At 48.7% G+C, this 15,568-nt stretch overlaps 1 protein-coding gene across 24 annotated transcripts in view; it reads left to right on the top strand.

The window, feature by feature from the left end:
- CIT (citron rho-interacting serine/threonine kinase) overlaps positions 1-15,568 on the top strand; it is a 119,197-nt gene that overhangs the window by 80,653 nt on the left and 22,976 nt on the right. For 18 of the 24 annotated variants that reach the window (XM_053279099.1, XM_053279098.1, XM_053279102.1 and 15 more), the window contains 8 exons: positions 384-488; positions 5,538-5,678; positions 5,810-5,917; positions 6,711-6,873; positions 7,114-7,278; positions 10,319-10,456; positions 14,039-14,219; positions 14,420-14,511. In XM_053279099.1, coding sequence (XP_053135074.1) covers positions 384-488; positions 5,538-5,678; positions 5,810-5,917; positions 6,711-6,873; positions 7,114-7,278; positions 10,319-10,456; positions 14,039-14,219; positions 14,420-14,511 — 1,093 coding nt within the window. The remainder of the gene's footprint in view (positions 1-383; positions 489-5,537; positions 5,679-5,809; positions 5,918-6,710; positions 6,874-7,113; positions 7,279-10,318; positions 10,457-14,038; positions 14,220-14,419; positions 14,512-15,568) is intronic. The other 6 variants (XM_053279103.1, XM_053279109.1, XM_053279112.1 and 3 more) reach the window with 3 other exon arrangements.

Genomic DNA, 15,568 nt, shown 5'->3' on the forward strand with positions numbered 1-15,568 from the left:
AGATGTGGAGATGGAGGGTTTGTTTCCATTGAGGATAAGAATTAAGGAGTTAAGCTGAAAGCATCTCAGAAAATGTAAGGGTTGAAGGGAGATTTGGAGGGGGTGAGAGAAATGGACCTGCCCAAGCATTCCAGGTGGGTGTTCTAGGCATAAGGAGCCACCAGGGAGAATGGCATCGTCCTTGAAGAGCAGGAGATTTTAGGGTCCTCGAGCAAAGGTCACCTACCACAAGATGAGGGCAGAAGGATAGGGTGGGGCAAAGCCACGGAGTCTGTAAAACTATGGAGTTAATGCTGGAGGTGGAAAGGGAAGGGTTGGAATCAGAGATGGTACTTACTTGCACTTCTCTCCCCCACTTCTCTTAACCTGCTCGAACTACCCAGCTCAATGACCTGGAGAAGAAGCATGCCATGCTGGAGATGAATGCACGTAGTTTGCAACAGAAGCTGGAGACAGAACGTGAGCTGAAGCAAAGGCTTCTGGAAGAGGTAATGGCCAACCCATAAGATGCCATTATTGCAATTGATGACAACCACCACAAAGCATTGCATAGGACATACTTACACCACATACTTCAGCTGGTTTAAGAGTAATTCCCAGGGCACTCTGGGAATTATTCTGTGTGGAAGGCAGGGCCTTGGGGATCTCAGAGGGAATGGAGAGTTTCCAGCACATCACCAAACTACAATTCCTAGGGTTCTTTGTGTATTCTTAGGATTCGTAACTCTCTCACCATTAAGTGGTATAAAATTGATACAGATTTGTAGGGCAGATCTGTTCTTGGTTTCACTATAACCTCAATTCGAAGCGGATTCTCCCTCGGTAGATGAGTGTGACCTGTTTTGGGTTGATCCTCTTACCTGCTCAGACCTCGCTCAGAGCAGGAGCCTTTTCATCTAGCTTGGTGCAAGCTTGTATTTTGGGTCTTGCTGGTCCCCCCGGCCTCTCCCTTCCTGGCCTAGACATGAGTTAGGGGGAAATAGGGAGACGGAGTTCTCGGGTGCTCACCGCTAATCATTTATCAGTGGCAGCCTCCCTCAGTTCCTGCTCCCACCATCCTAGACAAGAACACTCCCAGAGGGCTCTCTAAGACTAAAAGAACAAGGACACACCCTAGCCGCTCCTCCAGTGGGTTGGAACACAACTCCTCTTCGCCTAATGTTGGGAGTAAACGGCCCATCACTGAGCAACAGCCACCTATCCTGTCGCCCCAGGGGCCCCCCACTCCTAGAGCCCCATGCCCTGCTGGTCTGCCTGATGATTCTGACGGGTCCAGACACAGAGGAATCAGTGTCCAACGGAGAGGAGGAGGGGTTTTTTGTCTGTGGTGCAGATCTCTCTCATTCTGTTTCATACCGACTATTTTTGTTCCAAGAAACATTTTGCTGAGGAAAATATGCTTAAAAATCAGGACAGCAAGAAATGTGATACAGTCCTCCACAGATCACATGAGGCAAGTGCTCTTCCCATGTGTCAATGGCAAACTCCATTTTTGCACACGTATCCATCTTATGGCTTAAGGAGCTTCTCCCTCTGGTCTCCCAAGATTCACACAAGTTAAGGCAAGGACTTAGTAAGTTGGAGAAAGCCGCAGCTTTCATGGCCGATTCTTCACTAGATGCTACCCAGTTGTCCCATCCACGTTCCGGTGCACCGAATGCTGTGGTTGAAGAACTGGAGGGTAGACCAAAGCTTCACCTTAATTTAGTCAACTCGGCCTTAATTTAGTCAACTCGGCCTTTAAGTGGGGAAACTATTTGGCAAAGTCCTTGAGCCAGTCCTCGTGGATATGAAGGACAAAAAGAAGGCCATGCCCTCCTCCTCCAAGGAAGACTGGAGACCTGGCAAGCACTCCACATCTCAGTTCGTGGACCCTAAGCCTCCCTTTCGCTTTCCTCAGCCCAAGTGAGACCGGTTTGCCGGGTCTAAGTCTTGATTCTCATTTCTAGACAATAACAAGAATACCCATCCCGCCTGCCCTGACAAAACTAGGTCCACAGTAACAATCAATGCCTTGGCCCTACACATAGTGGGGTGTCTGCAGGACTTTGCTCCCACCTGGTTTCAAACAGCCACAGACGTTTGGATCCAGCAAACTACCTCACAGGGCTACTCCATGGAATTCATCTCCCAGCGCCCCAAAGAAGTTCCTACCCTCACCCAAATCGAGGAAGAAGGGCAAACACAAACGAACATTACAGGCCATTCAGCCTATATTACAGATTCGGGCCATTGAACCAGTGTCTCCCTTGGAACATCGCCAGTGTATTTGATTCCATTCATTGTGCCGAAGAAAAGTAGGGAATGGAGAGCCATACTGGACCTGTAGTTCATGAACCACTTTCTGAGAAAGAAGTGTTTCCGGATGGAGACGCTTCGTTCCATCCTGATGGCGATCCAGAAGGGATCTGAAGGAGGCTGATTTGCACATCCCCACTCACCCCCAGGGCAGAAGGTACCTCAGATTCGTCTACAATGGGCTCCACTTTCAATACCAGGCCCTTCCCTTTGGTCTCTCAACTGCCCCACGAGTGTTCACCAGGATCATGGTGGCACTTGTGGAGCCGTTGAGGACCAGGGGGTCCACCTCCATCCCTACTGGATGATATTCTGATCAGGTCTCCATCCACCCAGAAAAGCCCCAGAGATGTCCATAATACTCTCCTCTGTCTCAGGTCCTGTTTCTAAATCAGTGCAGCATCAATTGGCTGGAATTAAGGGCAATTTGTTTCCCTTCCAGGAAATTCGGGCTTCCTTTTTAGATTGTGAGCCCTTTGAGGACAGGAGATCAACTTATTTATGTGTTGTATGTTTTTTCTATGTAAACCACTTTGAAAACTTTGAGAAGAGTGCAAGTGGGGCAGGAGTTGCTTCAGGGCTTTCCACTCACCCCCATGTGAAGAGCTCTCTGAGGGGTGCCTCAAATCTCAGTCTTCCTGCGGTCCACAGGTTTCCCACCTGGGATCTCAATGTCGTCCTCACAGCGCTAAGTAACTTTCGAACCGCTCAGATTGATTTCCCTAAGATTTCTCTTCTGCAAGGTCCTGTTCCTAATCGCCATAACCTCAGCATGGAGGGTGTTTGAGATGGGGACTCTTTCAGTGCGCAAGGAGTTCTGCTTAGTCTTCCCAAACTATGTTCTTTTGAGGACAGACCCTACTTTTATTCCCAAGGTAAACTCACTTTTTCACAGTTTGCAAGAACTCATGTTGCCCTCCTTCTGTCCTCAGCCCTCTTCTCCCAGGGAGAAGACATGGCACACTTTGGATGTGCATAGGGCAATCAAGGTTTATTTGTAATGCACTAAGACTTTTAGACGCTCTGAATCCCTTTTTGTGTCGTTCTATGATTGTTCTTTGAGGCAGAAAGTGTCCAATTCCACCTTAGCCAGGCGGATTTGCCAATGCATTAATCTGGCCTACTCTTCTCAGGGCCGTACTCCTCCAGAGGAGGTGATGGCCCATTCTTCCAGGAGTGCTGCAACCTCGGCAGCCCTATCTACCCTGGCCCCTCTGGTTGACCTATGTGTCTTCGGTGTCCACCTTCATAAGGCACTATAAAGATCCAGACATTGGCACCTGCGGATGCTTCATTTGGTTGAAGGGAGCTGCAACAGGTAGTGCCTATCTGAGGACCAGCCTATTCATCCCACCCGGAGAGGTTCGGGGGATTTGGTAGATCCCAACACAGGATGCATTCTCCCACTGAAGGAGCATGATGCGCTGGCGCTTACCTAAAAGGCCATTCTCCTCAGTGGTAGGAAGTATATCCTGCCCTCCCTCGTATCATCTGGTCCTCTTCCTTTGCTATCCTGTCCTGTTGAGCAGTTTCCTTTCTGGGTGGTCCATCTCCCTGGGGCATTGAGATAGTGATAAGTCATGTCCCTTGGGTTTTTCCCCCTTCTCTCAGGTGTTGTTGAGTGTGTAATGTTAATCTGTTGAGCATGTTCTAGTTTTTTCGCACCAGAGCGCATTTTTTCAGGGCTTTAAATTGGAGTCCAAGGAGGGGTAGCTCCTCCCATAGGGCATGACATGTCTGCTTCTGATGGGCCCTGTCTCTGAGCAGGCGGGAGGATCAACCCAACACAGGATATGCTCCCTACCATTGAGGCGAATGGCCTTTCAGGTAAGTGGCAAGGCATCGATTGAGCTACAACACACTGACAGCCACTAGTCTGGTGGCTGTGGGCCACCTCCAGCCTTGGAGGCAGGGTGCCTCTCAATCCCAGCTGCAGGGAAGTAATAGCAGGAGAGAGGGCCTGCCCTCAGCTCTTGCCTGTGGGCTTGTCAGAGGCATCTGGTGGGCCACTGTGTGAAACAGGGTGCTGGAATAGAGAGGCCTCCTTGGGCCTGACCCAGCAGGGATGTTTTTATTTTCTTTCCATCCTTTGCTTGTAAAGAAGGCAGCAGTTGGAAAGGAACACCAAGTAATATTGCTGTAAATGTTGGCCAACTAATAATACTACATTGACACAAGGCATAACTGCTTTGACCTTTCTTCATATGTCACTCTGGATTAAAGGGATTTTGAAAAACAACAAGGGCTTCTGTATAGTGCCCGGCCTGCCTGGACATAGTTAAGCTCAAGGGGTCTGGAAGACTACCAGAGTCCATAAGTGGAAGGTATTATGCACAGTAGGTCAACTTTGCAGAAATGTACTTGGCATGCTTTAATTCTGCATGCAGAGTTTTGTTTTGGTACATGCCTTAGTAGAATTGTGAATATTTGACTCTCTTCCGTCATTGCTGGGGAGGTTATCATCTTGGGATACTGGAAAACGAATAATAGCTTGCCTTGTTCTGTTGGTGGTGGACTATGGAGGGAAACTACAGCCACTGCTCAATAGTCCCATCAGGACTGAAAGAATGTCCCACTTAGGTCAATTCTTGGGCTGACTCCTTTTAGCTGGAATGGCTGCCTTTTAAAGATTTCTCTCATCTGCTTTAAAAACTAGAAAAGAAAGATTAGGAAGCCGTGAAGGGTAACCAGGTATGTCTTGTTCCCCTTCCCCTCGGCTTCTGGGATAAAGTACAAAGGAGAAATGTGTGCACCCCTTACATGTGGTTTATATGATACAAGAGAATGGTCTGAACATTTGTATGATACCATACAGACTGAAGTGATACAATTATGGACTGAGTATCTGCAGACTGAAGGTAGAGTGCCATGTTTTAGGATGTTTATTTCGTGTAAAACAAAAAAATACCCCTCTACTAGGAAGAAATGAGCACATCACTGAGAGGGGGGATTTATTGTAGCCATTGAGATAACTTTTACTGGGTAGGGGACATTCAGAAACATAACTCCCCACCTGCTGCTTGTAGTGGAACAGTCCATGATTCTGCCATCTTCCTATGTGTAATTTGTAGAAGAGCTCAGAGACCAAGCCTAGTCCACAACGTTCAGACTACAAAGCAGGGGTGCTGTAGCACTTGGCCATACAGGATAAGTTGTGGATTTACACAAGATGGTTGGGCAGTTAAAAATGGCAATTTAATGACTTGAGGGGTCTGTGGATTTTGCTTTCTCATCACTAGCAAGCAAAGCTACAGCAGCAGATGGACTTGCAAAAAAACCACATATTTCGCCTGACTCAAGGTCTGCAAGAGGCTTTGGATAGAGCGGACCTTCTGAAGACAGAAAGAAGTGACTTGGAGTACCAGCTGGAGAATATCCAGGTGAGGGAGGAGCAGTGGCTTGTGGGGATTCTCCCCTCGATTCCATGCTGGCTCCAGTGCAGTTGGTTTGGCACTGAAGTCCTCTTTGCGGCCATCTCTGAGACGGGCTTTCTTCTCTTCCTACTCCAAAGGTTCTCTATTCCCATGAAAAGGTGAAAATGGAGGGCACTATTTCCCAACAAACCAAACTCATTGACTTTCTGCAAGCAAAGATGGACCAGCCGGCCAAAAAAAAAAAGGTGAGCAAGAAGAGACGAATCCGTGGATACTGAGCAGTGACGCCGCATAAAAATGGCGAGGATCCAAAGTGCTACTGCAGCTGGCGCACTGCACCAAGGCAGCTCTGGATTTGTGCTTCTGGAGCACCAGTCTGCCGTGCCATGGGGCAAAACATGACGGATGGGTTTTTAAATGGAGATGAGTTTCCAAAGATGGGGTGGGGTGGGATCCACTTTTCCAAGAAGAAGGGAAAACCTCTTCCCAATGGGGATGTGCTAGTCCCTGGGTGCGCACTGTAGAGCGGCTCTTTGGATCTTGGCCTAAATGATTAGGTGTGGTGGTTGATATCAGGCCATGCTGTGTGACAAACATGCCCTAGCATAGGTCAATGTCCTAAAGACAGCATAAGCTTTTCATCGGGGCCCTACAACCTCCCTGGTATTTTGGAACAGTGGGGGAAGGGTAGCCTTTCCCCCTTGCTTTGGTGGCGAAGCCTGCAAAGAAGCCACAAAGGGGGCCCATTTCCGAGAAGGCAGTGCAGGAGTAGCAGCCCAGGAGTGTCGGCGCCTTTTCCTTCTTTCCTGCTCACAACAAGCTGTGAGACGGAGATGAGGCAGCAGCCTGTGGGGGGAAATGCCAACTGCCGCCAGGCTGAGCTTCTTGTGAAACCAACGGGGGGGCTTGAGCGCCTTCCTTGAGGGAGCGGAGGCTGCCCTCAGACCCTCTGGTCTGCAGTTAGCTCGGTGTCCCGGCCCCCAGTTCCAGCCACCACTGACGAGGAGTTAGGAGCTGTCTGTGTGTTTCTGTTGCTAGGGCCTGTTTAGTCGGCGGAAAGAGGACCCTTCTTTGCCCACACAGGTTCCCCTGCAGTACAGTGAGCTGAAGGTGGCTCTGGAGAAGGAGAAGGCCCGCTCGGCGGAGCTGGAGGAGGCCCTTCAGAAAACCCGCATTGAACTCCGGTCTGCTCGAGAGGAAGGTAGGGGGCCGCCTGCCACGTTGCCTCTGAAGAGGAGAGTCCCCTTTAGCCCTAACGCCTGTCTCATGCTTTGTGTTTTCTGTAGCAGCGTTTCTTCTCTTCCCCCCCCCCCTTGTTTGCTGCTGAGGATCCAAGATAGCCACACGCTTGCGGCAGGCTGTAGCTCTTAAGGCCACGTCGCGCCACGGCTGCCCCTTGTGCCGGGAGTTGTTGACTAACTGTTTGTGTGTGTATCCCTAGCTGCCCATAGGAAAACCACAGAGCACCCTCACCCCTCCACTCCTGCCACGGCCAGGCAGCAGATCATCATGTCTGCCATAGTCCGCTCACCAGAACACCAGCCCACACCCATCAGCCTGCTGGCTCCTCCCTCCAGCCGCAGAAAGGAGGCCTCCACGCCAGAGGGTAAGGCTTCGAGGGGCGGGGTGGGCGGACCGAGCGTCTCTGGCTGAGAGCTGTGCCCCATCCCCCACGCGCCCCCTGCCCAGCCGAGCCTGTCGGACTTAAGGCAGTCAGACGTCAAAGGTGTTTGTGGCTAAGAGAGGACGGAAACCGTCGCGTTTCCCGCCACTTCCCCTCTCCTTGTGGCCCAAGCCTTAACATCCTTCAGCCACTGTGATGGGAGTGATATCCCGATGGCCTCCAGGGACCCCCGGGCTGGGAACCCCTGGTTTAGCTGGGAACCGAGGCATCAGCTGCACGCTAATGACCTATAGGTCAAATTCCATAGGGCGAAATCTCAGTGAAAGCCTCATTTACACTCTCATGAATGGAAATGACCGTTCCCCCGAATCACAAACTGACTTACAAATGTACAAAGGAATCAGGACGCCATCTTTAACATGGCCTCCATCTATTTGGATATATCCTGCCATGCTCCAAGTGAATGAGAATAAAGCAAGTTCAAAGTTCATTTGTATTGTGGAAGATTCAGATTTAAACAGTTGGCGTGGATTTCAACTGATCTGCATCTGCTTCAGGAGTTCTTACTGTGAGAAGGGAAACCAGAACAGTTTTGCCTTGGAATGGCTAAGAATGCATTCCCTTTGGATACAAACTGGAAGAGGGGAGAATTCTTCTTCTTCATGACATCTGAGTTGCCTGGGAGAGAATTTCCATGGTGGGTTTCCTTGCAGAGCTGAGGGCTGTGGAACCAGCAGGGCCCAAGGCTGAGTTCAGCAGGGCCTTCTGCAACTGGTCCCTCGTGTCTGGAGAGCAGCTTCTGGCTAGCCTTTCTTCAGCCTAGTGTGCCCTCTCGTTTTTACTGTCCCTTCTCAAAGTGCTGGGAGCAATATAGACCCCACTGATATGTGCCTATGCATGGCATGGGGACAGTGACAGTGCCTGCACCCATGGCGTGTGCCCCTTCCTGTGTCTTGTGGGAAGCAAGAACTCATGCATTTGTCCTGTTGGAACAAAGGCAAGCAAGCAGATAAGCCCCAAAGCAAGGGGAAAGTGTAAAACCCTCTGTAAAAGGAGTTTGGTATTTTGTTTTGATTAAGCAAAATGGAAGGATACGGTTCTGGAATGCTTCTTAAAGCAAGCTTCCTGTATCTGGCTTGGATGTCACTGTGGAATTTGGAGCATCATATAGGTCCCAACTGGTCTGGGCTGCGATCTAGAGGAGAAGTAGCATGCGGACATGGGGAGGGAAGCCATTTTACTTCCAAATTGGGCAGGGAGTGCTTGTGCTGGGATTTGCAAGCCCTCATAAATCAGAGCAAAGCTGATCATGGTTTCTTTCTTCACTCCCCTCTTCTAAAAATTGGAGCGTGTTTCTTGTTTCTAGCATGACTGTGGATAAGGGATGCGTCAGTCTTGCCTAGCTGTGGCCCTCTCCTTCTCCTGTTTTCTCTTGATCAGACCTGCTACAAATTTTGCTGTGTTTATTGCTGAACAGCTTTCTCATGGCCAACTCTGATTGCAACCATTCCTTTGGATTACAGCCCTGGGACCTGCTGCCTTCTCTTGTGTAGACGGTTTCCTCACTGGTTTATCTTGACTCAAGTGCTCTTTTGTTAGTGTGCTTTCAGAAATCCTTCCTAGCCAGTGTATTTCCTCAGCTGGTGGGTGTCTGTCTGTCTGTCTGGACTGTCCAGTCGTCCAGGTCTTTGAGAGGGACTGAGATGAACACCACTCTCTTTAGATTGCTTTGACTTTCCAGATTGGTGCAGCTTACTGAAAACCATTGGGGCCGAGTCCTGTACCTCATAAAAAGCTAGCCTCTCAGTTAATTCCTAGACCCAACTCACAGCTCTCCAACCTGTTCTGCTTCTCAATGTTCCCCTCTGGTGGTTGTCTTCATGCTATGGATGTTTTAAGTAAAGCTTGTCTCCTGTTAGTGTAGGTATGTTCTTGTATTTGTCCATGTGATTCAGTCATGTGGTCTAGAGCTGGTGTATTGTGGTGGCCAAAACGTGAGAGCTGGGACGTCCCCGGTCCAACCTCATCTTAGCCACGGACATCCTGTGTGTCCACCTTAGGCAACCCCCCTGGCTCTCAGCCCACTGGTCTTTCCCCCTTCTGTAATATGGAGTCAATAATACTGGTTTCCTCACAGGAAACCTGTGAAAATTATGGGAGCTCTTGAAACGCATTGCATGCATGCAAAGTATTAGTGTTATGTCGTTAGCAAATTTAAATTACTCACTGGCTGGCCTGTGATGTTAACGCCAACATATCACAATTGGCAACAATTCCTGCACATTGGTTATGTCTCCAAACCCTGGGTATATATTAGGGGACAAAAACAGCAATGTTGGTTGTTAAATCACCACCCCTTTTGACCCGATATGGATTTTTACTCTATGAATGCCGTTCATTTAACAACCATTTCTGTAACTTCTTTCTTTTGTAGCTCTCACTTGATCTCTCTGCCACACAATGCTAAAAATTGCCTTAATGAATAATTAGATATCACTGTTAAATGACTGTAATCCTGTCAGCAGGTTATCAGAGTTCAGTTATTTGTCCTAAGCTGAAGCAAAGGGGCAGGCAGGTTTTAGAAACGACGGCTCACCCAGGCACGCTCCCTTGTCGGTGGTGGTAGTTGTGATGCATGTGGAAGTGGAAATGAAAGGGCCTTATCGTGTGCCTTGACCAGTCGAGTGGCACTTCGGTGTGTCGCTGCTGCCCCCAGCTGTGTCCAGACGTAGGTGTGTCTGCGTGCCGTAAGGCAGGGGTTCTCAGACTTGCGTCCCCAGATGCTGTTGGCTTTCAGCTCCCATAATCCCCAGCCACAATGGCCCACTGTGGCTGGGGGTTATGGGAATTGAAGTCCAGCAACATCGGGGAACCCCTGCCTTTAAGGAGCTCTCCAGGTGTCGCACTGCCATAGCTTTAGGGCTTTGGGGTACCAACTCAACCAGCCCAGCGATAATGAAGTACTGAATCTTCTGGCCTTGTTGTTTTCTCTAATGTTTTTCCCCACTTCCTCTTTCCCCAGAGTTTAATCGGCGTATCAAAGAACGAATGCATCACAATATTCCTCACCGGTTTAATGTGGGGCTGAATATGAGAGCAACCAAATGTGCTGTTTGCTTGGATACTGTGCACTTCGGGCGTCAGGCATCTAAATGTCTCGGTAAGAAGGTCTAAAGCAGGAAGGGAAGGCTAACGAGGCTGATAGGAAAGAAGAACCGTCTCTGGGAAATAGGAACTTGCCTTATACTGAGTCTGACTCTCGGTCCATCTAGCTCAGGATCGTCTACACTGACTGGCAGTGGCTCTCCCAGGTTTCAGGCAGGAGTCTCTCCCAGCCCTACCTGGAGATGCTGCCAGGAATGAAACCAAGCGTGCAGCTGCTCTTCCACTGAGCCGTGGCCCCATCCCCTCAGGGGAATATCTTGCAGAGCTCACGTGTAATATCCCAACCAAACGCAAACCAAGGCAGACTCTGCTTAGCAAAGGGGGCAATCCATGCTCACTACCAGAAGATCAGTTTCCTTTCGTTAATCTGGCAAGTACATGAAATGGGGATAATCCTGCACTATCTGCTGTGTCCCTGGTCTTCTGGGCCACCTACCGGAGTTCTGCCATATGTCCTTCCCTTCCCTTTGTGCCTGCCAGCAAGAATTTGAACTGCCTGCTCTGAATCTGCTGACCCGCTGCCACTTACTGCAAGAGTGCCTCCTAAGGAGACGTGGTAAGCTGGGTCCCTCTTGCTGCCTCCCAGCCCTCAGATCAGGTCAATTAGTTAGTGGCAATCTGTGGGGAGCAGAATCCTGCCATGTAGAGGAGGAAGGTTCCTGAATACCCAGCTTCATCTGTACACGGATGCTAAACCACAAGTGGTCTAGGGACATGGCTGTGCTAGAACCGTCTTCCTCACAGGTCTAAACACGCCTGATTGCGTCCCAGTTTAGCCACATTCAGGGGAGAGCTTATCTAGGGTGACCTTTTTAGCTTGAGGCCCCAGTGATACTAATTTCACCAATATCTTGTCCTTAGACCTTCTGTGCTTACATTTTTGAGCAGTTAGAATGTTCATAAACATGCCATTGACGCCTCAGGAGCTCAGCCAATGGCCAGGATCTTGCAAAATCTACATGGGTTTCCAATCTGGCAACCTGCGTTTGCTTCAGCGTTTGTCACTTCCATCTGATTTGGGGTTATAGAATGGACAAAATAGTTTCTCTCCCCACACCCCTTCAGATCTACGTGTTCCCTTGTTAATTTTCTTGTTTGACTCTACAACCATAGTAAACTCGTCTCAAATTATTTAAAAATTAAACAACACTTCTCAAGTTATTTAGATGATGACATTATTTATATACTGCTTTTCAACAAAAGTTACCAAAGCGGTTTACATAGAGAAATAAAAACAAACAAAGATGGATCCCTGTCCCCAAAGGGCTCACAATCTAAATAATAATAATTAAAGCTTCCTTCGACTTAGCGAACAATGATCCATGTTCCATATTCAAGCCAGTCCATAGTCTTCTACTCAGTGACTGCAAATGAACTGAACTGAAGCCAGTGCTCTTCTACTAAGGTTGCCAAACTAAAAAATGGAGTTGTACAAAGAGAAGCTGCAAACACATCCTTGCTCTTCCTCTGTCTGTAAAGAAATCTGTATTTGTGGTGCCCAGTCCGGACATGATGCCCAGGCTCTCCTGGATTGGCCTTCTTTACAGTCTGCGGGCTTAGGACTGCCCGCGTGGTCCCTGGGTCCCCTCTTTGGGCAGACAGGCTCATAAATAGACTCCAGAAGTTACAGGTCGATCTTGCTCTGTTCCGAGGACTTGGTCTTGGAGAATAAAGATGAACTAACTATCTCGCTCTTCCTTGCAGCAGGGGTTGGCCACCTTAGCTCTCCAGCTGTTGTTGAACTTCAACTTTAGCTGGAGATGATGGGAGTTCTAGCTCAACAGCTGGAGGGCCAAGGTGGCCCACCCCTGCCTGACACCATTTTGCAAAAACTTGCACAAAACAGCATTCCCAAGTTAGCAAAGCCTTTTGATCCTTGAGTAATACAGTGTGCAGCGCTGCTTGTCTGCCTGAGGCAAGCTGGCCAGCAGCCCATGCAGACTCCACGACTCCAGCGTCCTATCAAGCTGCTGAGATTCTGTCAGCCTAGAGTCTTGTTAGCAGTTGGTCAGTTTCATGTGGCCAGGTTATTTATGACCTGAAGATGGCCCTCTACTCATCTCCAGCCCTCCTAATAGTGAGACTTCTATGTTTCTCTCTTGCATTTCTGCTTTTCAAAGGGCCTGTTGTGATTCAGTTAGCTCTACATGAAACAGCACGACTGCTAAGTTTCATATTTTCTAAATATGGAGGAACAGCCATAATGGTCTTCTCCATCCCTGAAGCCCTGGATGCTGCCTGATATTGTGTCTAGCATCTAGTTGGGCTGGCCAGCATTAGTCTGTTTGACCCTCCTGTGCGCCGTCTTAGGTCTGTTAAGAACTGCAGGCTTCTAGGGATATTACACCATACCCAACTAGCCCTCAACATCCAGCCTGAGGAAGAGTTCTGAGGAACTTGAAAGCTTGCTTAAAACGGGTTACTTCGGTTGGTCCTAATAAAGGTATTACTGGAAATGAGGTTGTTAATACTTAGAGAATACGTTTTATTTATTATCAAATTTGTGTACTGTCCCAAACTTTAGTTTCTGGGTGATTTACAACAACAAAAAACAGTTAAAACACAGAAGATAAAAACTTTAAAACAATTTAAAACCACAGCCAAATTAAAAAGGCTTTGGGGTCACATAACTTGGTGAAAAGCAATATAGACGTATTTGTAATAATAATAATAATAGTTGTTGTTATAACATCAACAACAGTTTCATATGCAACATATGGCTCACTTCCAATGAGTTAGGAACTTCCTTCAAAGAGGCACTGTGCTGCAGGGAAACGGTGTGCCAGAATTGGCCCCAGGAGGTCCCCCATATCACTTGCCCAGGGAGATAAAGAGCAACTCGGACTTGCCAGGAAGGGAGAAAAACTGCTCACTGAAGCCAGGAAGGTGTGAACCAGGAGGGTGGTGTTCTCACTCTCGTGAGGAGCAGCTTGGGTGGCATCCAATTAGAAGTGGGTGCATAGTTAGGGCTGCTGTTCAATTAAAAGAATCTTGGTTGATTAATCAAGTGGGCTTTAACTGCTAATTGATTAATCTGCACAGATATGCATGTGGCTAAAATAGTAGTTCTGAAGGAAAAAATGCTTACCTTGTTTCTAGGTGTGAGGGGTGTGTGTGTGTGTATGCACGCACACACACACACCGCACAATGAGCACCATCTTGGGAGAGGCATTCACTCCTGTGTGAAAGTGGAGAGTACCTCTTCTAAGATGGTGTCTGCCATCAATAGTTTATTTAGATTTTGTTTGTTTATTTTAATGTATTTATGTTTGGCTACAAGTGTCTAAATCAGCTGACAATAAAATACAATTAAATATGTGCTGGCAAAACTTTTTTTTAAAAAAGCAACGGTGAATAATAAAACATTTTGTTTTTAAAAGCATGCTGCCCAATTAATTGGAGATGGTTTTTAGTCGGGTTTTTGATGGTTTGCTTTAATCGGTTCCGGGTAGCAGCCATACTAGGCGCAGAGGCAGTCTTGTGTAGCCAGCCTCTTGGCCGCCCTGCAAACGCCTTCGCTGGATTGTGCCTGCAGAGACTTCCATCCGGGTTTCCTCCTTCTCCTTCTTCTTCCAGAATGCCAGATGATGTGTCACCCCAAGTGCTCGACCTGTTTGCCAGCAACTTGTGGCTTGCCTGCCGAATACGCCACGCACTTCTCGGAAGCCTTCTGCCGGGACAAACTGAATTCTCCAGGGCTGCAGCTGAAAGAGCCGAGCAGCGGTTTGCGCCTAGAAGGATGGATGAAGGTGCCAAGGTACAAACGTGAGTCTCTGTGCTAAACGCCAGCCCGGAGCTGGTGCTGCCACAGGAGAAGCTGCTCTGTAGACTTAGCCCACTCCGCTGGGGCCTTCTCTCTTGGTGCTGGTGAAACGCACGCGGGTGTTGGCCGACCACGCGCATGCAGCAGCTCCCTAAAAGTTCTAATGCCGCCGCCTCCTCTTTCTGTCTTTTCAGAAATAACAAGCGTGGGCAGCAGGGCTGGGACCGGAAGTATATAGTTCTGGAAGGAACGAAAGTGCTTGTTTATGACACAGAAGCCAGAGAAGGTAACCTCCTCTCTTTCCTGTCTCCTCTGACGTGGCCTCTCCATGCATGATGTTAGCTGAACCAACTCTGGACTCTGAGGGGAAAGGAAATGGCTTAATTTTCCAGGACGTGGCTTATTCTGATGTCTCCCCTCCCTCCCTGCCCTGGACTGCTGAGGAGCCCCTCTTCAGAGGAAGCTCTGGGCTTGGCAGTGGCGCCCAGCTGCATTCCGAGACACATTTGGAAGCCTGTGGGGCTTCCAGCGGCATCTGGTGGGCCACTGTGCGAAACAGGATGCTGGACTAGATGGGCCTCCTTGGGCCTGATCCAGCAGCAGGGCTGTTCTGATGTTCTTATTTGCATTACACAGGGGGCAGGGGTGTTCTCTGATGCCTGGAGCCGAGGACATCTCTCACGGGGTTATTGTGTCCACGTGCTCCCAGGCAGGACTAATCAAAATTAGTTACTAGGCTTAAGAGCCCCGGACAGATAACCCCGCCCAGTTCTTTTAGTCCTGCAGTCGCTCCTAGGCAGAGATTGTTCGTATTGTTCTTGCAAATCTTGTTTGTCTCTTTCTTACTTCTTTGTGGTATTTCTCATTGTACTTGGACTTTTACTCTATTTCTTACTTAGTTTTTACTTAGTTTTAAAACAAACAAACAACTTAAAAAAAACCAAAAAACCACCCACTTTCTTTCCCGCTCTTTTTGCTGTCCTCCTCAACTGTCGTTTCTCTGTTTCCCTGCACAATGGAGCGTCGCCAGGCTATTAGACGCATTTTAGTGCCCAGGGGAGGACAAATGGAGGGCTTCCCGTTCGCCTCTCCAGCGCCGGGCTCGCCCCCCCGTATCGCCACCATTAGTGGCGGCGCCATTAACGGCTGCATGGGAAGAGGAGGATTTGCTGATCTATATGCATCTTCTCAAGCTGCATTTGGACGCAGAGTGCTTCAACAGGTTCTTCCCCTGGAGTAGGCATGGACACTCCCTCCCAGAGAGTTTTGGCCAGGGCTTTGGTATGTCCCAATGAGAGATGTCCTCGGCTCCAGGCATCAGAGAATGGAGCATTGGTTTCACT

The sequence above is a fragment of the Hemicordylus capensis genome, chromosome 15 (genome assembly GCF_027244095.1).
Source record: "Hemicordylus capensis ecotype Gifberg chromosome 15, rHemCap1.1.pri, whole genome shotgun sequence".
NCBI lineage: Eukaryota > Metazoa > Chordata > Lepidosauria > Squamata > Cordylidae > Hemicordylus > Hemicordylus capensis.